Source organism: Thunnus thynnus, chromosome 5 (assembly GCF_963924715.1).
Source record: "Thunnus thynnus chromosome 5, fThuThy2.1, whole genome shotgun sequence".
Lineage (NCBI taxonomy): Eukaryota > Metazoa > Chordata > Actinopteri > Scombriformes > Scombridae > Thunnus > Thunnus thynnus.
In genome coordinates this window covers 24,025,524-24,034,290 of record NC_089521.1, presented here as the reverse complement: position 1 = coordinate 24,034,290, position 8,767 = coordinate 24,025,524, and the positions used below count along the sequence as shown (strand labels likewise).

Genomic DNA, 8,767 nt, shown 5'->3' with positions numbered 1-8,767 from the left:
CACATGTGACACAGTACAAGACAAGGAGAACCAAACAAACAAATCAAAGCAAAAAAATAATAGAAAACACAATGTGTGATATATTCAATGTGCTAGACTCAACAACTGTACTTAAGTATAATTTTGAGGTACTTTTACTTTATTTCCGTTTTATGCTACTTCATACTTCCACTCCACTACATTTCAGAGGGAAATATTGTACTTTCTACTTCACTAGATGTATTTGACAGCTTTAGTTACTATTCAGATTAAGAGCTGACAATGGATAATATAACAGGATTTTAAAATACAACAATAAAACATTGTTAAAAATTAAACCAGTGGTTTCCAACTTTTTTGGCTTGTGGTGTCGTACAAAAAGCAGTTCACATTTCAGATGTCTGTAAATTGTTAACAGCTGCACCAAATAGTGATTTTTCCCTCTAAACTTCTCACATGGTTTCATTTCAATAAATGTTCAAATGATCCAATATTTCACCAAAAGTGAAAGATTGGAGAAAAAGTCCAAAAACTGAAAACAGATTTGTGTATCAAACTTTGTTTTTTCTTCTTTCATCTCCAATCAATCATCTCACGACCCCTCAGATTTATCTGGTGACCCTTTGTAGGGGCCCGACCACTAGTTTGGGAACCACTGGACTAAACTAGCTAATTGTATATAAAGTAGTTCAAACTAGCTCCACCTCCAGCAGCTACAACAGTAATATGCTGGTTACACACTGATGCCTCAGTATTCATAATCTAATAATGTTATATTTAATAATATATCAGTCAGAGAGACGAAATATGTACTTTTACTTTAATACTTCAAGTACATTTTGCTACTAATACTTATGTACTTAGGATTTTTCATGCAGGACTTTAACTTGTAAGTATTTTTTTACTTGGAGTATTTTTACATTGCTGTATTGGTACTTTTACTTAAGTAAAAAAATCTGAGTACCTCCTCCAGCACTGGCTATATTTTTAACATAATAAAGATTGTTATTTTATGGTGGATTTTCCATTTAAGCACAGGCACCAGTGCATGTTCTGTGAAACAATTTGGCAGTGCTGAGTCAGATGAGCTCAGTTGGAAGATGCAAAAAATGGAAATGGCTTGTTTTTTTGGTGCAAAAAACAGACTGACAATGGTGTGAAAAATATGTCCAGATATTTCACCTAAACTGTTGTGAATTTGAACAGGACTGTGTTCACTAACAAAGAAGTAAATTGCCAAGTTAAGTGAATATGCTGACTTCTCACGTGTAATGAGACACACAGTCAAGTCATGTTTTGGTCGAGTATACAACAAAACAGTTGACTTGGGTTGAACATTTATTGGTCTTTTTTTTAAAGATTTTCATCTGCCTTTTTTAAAAGCCAAATCTATTTTGGTTGGGTTGTCTACTGGTCTGTTTGACAGACAGGTGCCTAACCATTCAGCTCATACTCTATCACCTCCACATTAACAGAGTCAGGGGTAGGCAACACATTACCAAGACAGACACGATGTCTACAGGGCAGCCATTAGGCCCAACAACAGGCCCCTGCTGGGCTACTGGCAGGGGGAGCTTGTTAAATATGTGGACCTATTGTTCTCCCAAATTGGTCTGTGACTCTAATTGTCCCCTCTTACGGTGTGTACTCGTCTACCCGCGCTGGAACCAGCCTCCACTCATCAGATCAGGCTGTAAAAGTTGGCTAAGCTGGGGCCGATGGAGGGCTCTGGCTGGCCACAGGAGTGTAGTCCTTGCTGGAAGCAGGGCTGGTACAAAGGCACAGAAATGGGAATAAAGCCAACCGGAATCGGCTTTACTTTGGTGTGTCTGTAGCCACAGTGACCATTGCAGACTCGCTTAGATAGAGTCCTCTGATTCATGAGGGAAAGTCCTGAAAAGGCCCAGAGGCATTAGCCCCAGATACACATCTAAATCTGGAGACAGACGACATCCAAACAAATACGATGATACTGTAATGTGGTTCTATTGTTGGATTAAGAGGCCTAAGCACATGAGACAGAGAGAATGAGACAAATTAGCACTTTTGTCTGTGCCACCAGTCTGCATCTCAGGACGAGATCTCTGGTCTCTTGAATGGGATGTTGGCATGTCATGACTCTGTCTGACAACAGACTTTGCATGTTGTTCTGGTTATAGTAATAAATATTCAAATAAAATATTGGTTGTCACAAAATCTATATTTTTCAGTTCAAATGAAAGATCCTGATCAGAAGAAAATGTATGTATATGTCCTTTGGATAGGGAAAATGTCTCCGGCTGCAGCATCACACTGAATATGCGTGAACTCATTCTACACTGTATAACATAGATGCTAGTGTTGTCATGAGTGCCATATACAGTAGCTGGTGATGCTGAGTTTTCTTTGCTGTTTCTGCACCAAACAAAAAAAACAACAGAGGTGAGCTTATAGTATTTTGCATGTGGATCTGAGTTTGTGTTATTGGCAGATCAAAGCCAGGTGAGCCAGAAGAGACGAGGCTTTGCTAATGAGAACTGGAGGCTCTGCCGATGAAACCCTCCAATTAGGGAGCAGGGACACATGAAAGAGACTAACAATATGAAGGAGACTGCCTGTCTGTCTACAAAAACCTCAGATTTCTTTCTTTCATTCTGAAGGAACTTTCAGTGATGCAGGTTGTCAACCTCAGCTTCATTTGCCTTTCATCATTTTAACTTTTCACTTATTGTTTTTAAAGCACAAATTCAAAGCAGTTTTAATAAAGGAAGTGGACAAAACTGAAAATTAAAATATTCACTTTTTGAGGTGATTGAATCACTATTGCAAACTGCAAAGATCACAAGGTTGCATGCCAAGTAGCCGTGTACACTTTCTACACCTAGAATTAGAGTTTTTCATCCTTCTTTCAAGAAATGTTCCAATTATTTTGACCTCCTGGATTATGAAAGCAAATGAAGAACATTCAACCTTGTGTGACTGGGCTTCACTCAGTGAAAGGTGGGTTGTGATTGCCCATTGTCCCCCCTCCCTACTCACCCTCACACACACCCTCCATCTGCTTACTACCCCCCCGCCCCCCCCCCCCTTGTCTGCAGTCATCACAAAACAAGCCGTTGTCTCCAAACACATCGTCTCTGCGTCTTTGATAGGTAGTTGATAACAGACATACAGACTGATGGGGCTGGCTGACCTTGCTGTATATAAAGCGAGCAGCAGCAGTTGCAAAGCCAGTTGAAGACAGGAGAGACTTCTGCCAGCAACCTCAGTGAGAGCTCATCTATCTTCCTTGTGGACATTATAATGGCTCAAGTGATCATCACTGTGGCTCTCCTGGCTATGGCATGTCCTTTGATGGCGTTTGACATGGGTCAATCCACTCGTTGCGTCACAATCCCTAACAAGATGAAGGTGTGCAAAGATGTTGGATATTCTGAGATGCGGCTGCCCAACTTTTTGGGCCACAGTAACCTGGAAGGTGAGGTGGTGCCACGCTCGGAGGACTGGAGACCCTTGTTGCAGACAGGCTGCCATCCCCAGGCCCAGGCCTTCCTCTGCTCCCTCATTGCTCCTGTCTGTCTTGACACGTAAGGAGATTTTATATTTCTTGTTCTTTTTTCTGTCTTTGTAGTTTATTCTCTTTTGAATACTTATTTCTCTACAAATTTGTAAAACAAAATACCCTGTCTGTTTTAAACTTTGTTTTTATCACTTTTACAGTAACTTTGCATTCATTGTGTAACATTTTGACTTTCTTTCAGTTTTATCCAGCCCTGCCGTAGTCTGTGTGTGGCAGTCAGGGACAGCTGTGCCCCGGTGCTCGCCTGCCAGGGTCACCCATGGCCTGAGGCACTTGACTGTGACCGCTTCCCTGCCGAGGAAGACATGTGCCTTTCTCCCCTTGCAAAATTCAGCCAGTTTGCCAAAGGTAAAGACCACAGACTAATTTTTAGAATGGTATTTTAGTTAGCTGTTTGTCATCCCATTGGCAGAATAGACTACCATGAGCTTGCTGTTTTTTGGTTTACTATAATTACTGCAAGTGCCCTGCAGTTAAATTAAATTATGTTTAATTTTCATCACAGACTTGCCCAAACCGGCCTGCCAAAACTGTCCTTCTGTGGAAGAGGCTCCTGCAATGAAAACAGTCCTGGATGCTTTTTGCCAGCATGACTTTGGTAAGATTCAGATTTTTTTTTTTTGTAAAAGCTGTGGTACGTTGATTTGCATCAAGTCATGGTTGTGTTTAATTTTCCAAACCAGACGATTCATTTCTTTTTTTCTCTTCTCTACAGCTGTGACTGCCAAACTTCATCGTCGTCGCCTACCCATGGGAGAGCCAGAATTTGAGGTAGAGGGCCGGGTTGAATTTATCCGCCAGGGGCCTCTGCTGCCTTATGACACCCAGCACCTCCTCCAACAGTGGCTCCTCATCAACCTTCGCTGTGCTAATGCCCTTGTGCGCCCCGGACGAGCACAGCTTTATGTACTAACTGGCTCTGTGCAGCCTGACGGCACCCTTGCTCTCACCCGACTATTCCCTTGGCACAAAAAGGATGCAAACATTGCTGTGGCCACTCGCAAGTGGAAACATCATAGATGTTGAATGGACTTACATTTAAATACTGGAGCTCTGAATCTGTGTTTGAAGTGTAGCATTGCATAAGAAGAACCTTCTTGTATGATTCTACACTTCAGACACACAAGATTTGAGACAAAATCAAACAGAAATTTTGAGATGGAGAGTTTCTCGGCTTTGGGTGTTAATGGAAATTTGAAAAGTAGGCTAAATAGAAATGAATATAAGAACGGAGCTGGACTCGGACATCAATACCCTTTGCTTCCTTCAGCTCACCATCTCATCTCTGCTCTTACAGCACACAGTAATAGAATGCACTCAAACATGTACATAGTATTAATAAATGTAAAGTGATTGTATATTCTATTTTCTATAAGGATATTGATGTATTTATGACATCTTTTTGTACGTTGTGGAAAAAGATGACAATAAAATATTTGTTCTGTAAAATTATACTTGATTGGTATTTGTGATGCTTGACTGCAACCATTTTGTTGATCATACAGCTTAGCATTTTATAGCCTGGAATAATTTAGTTTGTTGCAAGTAGTAATCACAATGAAATCTTTGGGTTGCCCTCATTACTCAATACTTATATCGCCACAAGGTGGCACACTTACAAAGATGCAGAGGGCCTCTTTACTGTTGGGATGCCATGCCTTTCCTCATTGCAAATTTTGAAAGACCATTTATAATGAAATATAAAAACAAAGCATGCATACATGTCCATGGGGATTTTTTACTCATTCTGTTTAAAAACTTTACTTTATAAGGTTTTGCATTGCTTTAACAAATTGGTTGTTCCATAATGCTGAAAGTGGCTTTAGTATAAGAAGTCAAACTGTTCAGAGTGACTCACGACTCTATTCACAGTAGATGGCCTGTGGTATTGCCCGTACTGTGTAGAGCTAATGAGAAGATGAATCACTCACTTTACATTTGAATAGACTTGTTTTCACTATCAGGCTGAACAGACCTTCACTAGCTAGGGTTGCTGAACAAGGAGCTGATTCAATACATTTTTGTGACGCTATTTAGTTTCGATGCTCTTAACAGGCGATGGGCTGTCTTGTAGTATGAAATAAATACATAATGATTTTAAGTGATGTGAATATTATTAGTTGCCCCACCAAGCACTAATTATCTTCCATGTATGAGTTTGTTTTATGGTTCATCTCTTCCCTTGAGGACAGCTGATTAGCGGTGAGTAGTATTGAAGTCATAGAAACATTTTCCATATAGAGTGATAACATTTGTCACATTTTTATCAACTAATAAAGAATGAGAAATATATCACTACTTTATAAAGATAGGTTATTTCAAACTAAAGTTGAATATGGACAGTTGGATAGTGCATTTACTTTTGTAGCTGATTTTTTTTATTTTTTATTACAATTAAAAGAAGCATATTTTCACAACAACAGCTTAGCACAGCAAAATATAAGTTTTTCAATATCCCATACACAAATATGCATTGTTACCTTTGATTGACAAATTGCCTAAGCCAATCTACAGTGTGTAGTTCATTTTCTGCCTGGGCTAGTTTTGTCTGCACTTGGCTGAGCAGATTACTAAATGAAGCATGACAGGCAAAGAGAAAAATCATGTTTTTTTTCCCCTTTATAAATCAATTTGCTTAATCAGCAACGTCATCATTGTACGAGTTAGACCTCATAAGAGAAGCTCTGGTGGTAAAAGAACTCTACTAGTCATCTGCTGCTCCACCACAAGAAAGGAACCATGAAAATGGGTAAGATAAAAAAAATCTAATACAAAGTTTTTCTTTATTTGTGAAGTGAGAATGTGTTTAGTGACTTTAAGTTTTTTTCCTCAGTTTGGTTTACTGTCCTTATACTGGTGCACCTGGAGCTTTACATGAGAGTTGGCACTGCACCAATCTGTGCCTATGGACCGGCTGGATGCCATGTTCCTTCCTTGGCAGATCTCTTTGACAGGGTCATACAACAGTCCTCCAGAATGCATGGGATCTCCAGTGATCTGCACTCTGAATTTGTGAGTCCTTTCTTTCGGGCCTGACATTGATCATCCATCACCATCCATCACCCTTCGTCCACAACTGTCATCAATCACCTTTGTTTGAGTTGGCTATTTTTGAGCTCTGATATCGCTGTGTGTGATATGTTTGTCTTCTACGCAGGAGCAATATTTCTTTCCCAGCAAGAACCTCATAGGAAAACGTAAGTGCCACACATACGGCATACTAACACCTGATGACAAAGAGAATGCACAGAGGCTAGGAGTGAGTATTCATGTTATTAATATTACATATGGTTGTGGCTATTCATACAAAATGTTTAACAGTTAAAGACAGACAGATTTTTTTTTGGGGGGGGGGGGTTAGAATTTAAATCTTCTTTACAGCTTAGTTATTTAAGCTATTCTTTCATGTGCAGCGAGAAGAATTGACAGAGGTGATCCTAAGGCTGCTGGGGGCTTGGGGTGACCCCTTGTCACAACTCCACCAGAGCATGTCTCAGGATCAGAATCAAGACTTCAACCACTACAGCTCCAACAAGGCACTGGAGATTAGTGATATGGTGCACGAGCTGAGGGATGGAGTGGCAAAAATGGCAGAGAAGGTAAGGGTCCGCTTACGACTGCTGAGCTTGTAGATGTGGTGGGTGTGTGGTAATATCTAATACTAATTGTATTCATTGTCATTTAAAGAAAAAATATTTAAAAGGCTGGATTAATATATTGAATGTGTTTGCTTATTCGCAATGCAGTTGGAATTTCTCTCTTTGTATTCACTGCAAAATCTGAGGCAAATTAGCTAATGTTTAATGTTTACTGGGAGTAAGTATAGAATTGAATTACAGCAAATTTTCACAATGTTTATGTATTAATTTTAGGTTTGTATTTCTGCCATTTACATCACCTGTATGCATTCCCTGAAAGAATTTGTTAAATTTTATCCTGTCCACCTCAGATGAAGCTACAAGGAGTGCTTGGTAACACTGTGGGTTACATCTCTTCTGAGAGTCTGGTCCCCTCCTCTGCCTTTTCCTTCTACAAACGAGGAGAACTCAACTCCGTTGACCATAACGACCTGCTTTACTGCTTCCGGAGAGACTCTAACAAAGTCAAAAATTATCTCCGTATCCTGAAATGCACCACTCTTCCTGAACTGGACTGTTAATTATGATAGCATTGTTAATTATGATATCATTTGCTTGTAACTACACTTCATGTGCTTGTATTCATTATAATGCATTTCATGTGTATATTTTCTGTAGAGGACTGCATGCACCTGTGTGAGTGAATATAATTGTCAGAGGTAATCAAAACAAATTTTCTTTTAAGCACTGATCATAAAAAGGTTAAAAATAAAAAAATAAGTAAACCATTATCTTTTCTGGTCATCTTAATAAATTGTCTGGTGCACATTCATTGTATTTAAAGAAATGGAAAATGGTGTTCATTAACATGTAAATGGTTTTGTTCTAGCAGGCCTAACAGTAAAAATAAGCAATGTGGAAGTCAGCATTCATTGAAACACTTTATTTACAGTTGATCTAGGCATTCAAGATCAGGAAAAAAAACTATTTACAAAATATACCAAGTAAAATTTGATTTAAAAAAGGATTTGGATTATGAGCAGAGTATTAGTGTAAAGCTTACCAAAACATGGAAGATAAAAAAAAAAAGTCTGATAATGCAGTAAATGGAGCGACTCATTTGTCCTTTTAAGCGATTGAAATTACAAACGAAGAATCTTTCTTGGAAAGACTTGTCAGTGTAATAACCATGAAATTGCTTACTGAGGCCAGTGAAACGCAATAAGATGATTGACTAAGCAGTTGAACCTCATTACATTTATGACGCAACAAAGCAGTTACATGCATTGAAAGAAAAGTTAATATTGTCATTGTTAGTCTTCACAGTATTCCATCCACACAATGTTGACACTCTCTCAGTCCTGTAGCTTTTTAAAGCTGTTTGTGGATGTTAGAGTCTCTGGTAAACTTTCCGCTCATTGCAGCACCTCATGTATCTCTGGCATTCTTCTGTAGTGGTGATTTATCTGACTTTGCATCAGTGTGATTCTGTGATGGTTCTTCCTCCTCCTGAGCGAGACCCCGGGCCATGAGCTCATCCATTGGGGAGCGAGTGTTATGAACCTCCTTCTCCTTACAGTTCCTCCACTTCATTCTGCGGTTCTGGAACCAGATCTTGACCTATAGCATCAGGAGTGGATAGGCATTTTAG

The 8,767-nt window shown here is 39.3% G+C and overlaps 2 protein-coding genes across 2 annotated transcripts; both read left to right on the top strand.

Moving 5' to 3' along the window:
* The first annotated feature begins 764 nt into the window (after positions 1–764).
* szl (sizzled) lies at positions 765–4,942 on the top strand. The gene is made up of 4 exons (XM_067591124.1): positions 765–3,545; positions 3,720–3,886; positions 4,044–4,136; positions 4,254–4,942. The coding sequence occupies exons 1-4, from the start codon at positions 3,262–3,264 to the stop codon at positions 4,562–4,564; spliced, it is 855 nt and encodes a 284-aa protein (XP_067447225.1). The 5' UTR covers positions 765–3,261; the 3' UTR covers positions 4,565–4,942.
* A 1,156-nt stretch (positions 4,943–6,098) lies between these two features.
* Positions 6,099–7,896, top strand: LOC137183839 (prolactin-like). Its single transcript, XM_067591123.1, has 5 exons — positions 6,099–6,287; positions 6,372–6,550; positions 6,696–6,797; positions 6,952–7,137; positions 7,488–7,896. Exons 1-5 carry the CDS (start codon positions 6,278–6,280, stop codon positions 7,695–7,697), a joined length of 687 nt encoding a protein of 228 aa, XP_067447224.1. The 5' UTR covers positions 6,099–6,277; the 3' UTR covers positions 7,698–7,896.
* Positions 7,897–8,767: the final 871 nt, after the last annotated feature.

What these genes read in the sequence shown, in the direction of transcription:
- szl (XM_067591124.1), top strand. Translation starts at nt 3,262, where the DNA reads ATGGCTCAAGTGATCATCACTGTGGCTCTCCTGGCTATGGCATGTCCT. An exon ending in GCTCCTGTCTGTCTTGACAC is followed by an intron (nt 3,546 to 3,719) that starts GTAAGGAGATTT and finishes ACTTTCTTTCAG; the next exon opens with TTTTATCCAGCCCTGCCGTA. An exon ending in TTTTTGCCAGCATGACTTTG is followed by an intron (nt 4,137 to 4,253) that starts GTAAGATTCAGA and finishes TCTTCTCTACAG; the next exon opens with CTGTGACTGCCAAACTTCAT.
- LOC137183839 (XM_067591123.1), top strand. An exon ending in GTGATCTGCACTCTGAATTT is followed by an intron (nt 6,551 to 6,695) that starts GTGAGTCCTTTC and finishes TCTTCTACGCAG; the next exon opens with GAGCAATATTTCTTTCCCAG. An exon ending in TGGCAAAAATGGCAGAGAAG is followed by an intron (nt 7,138 to 7,487) that starts GTAAGGGTCCGC and finishes TGTCCACCTCAG; the next exon opens with ATGAAGCTACAAGGAGTGCT.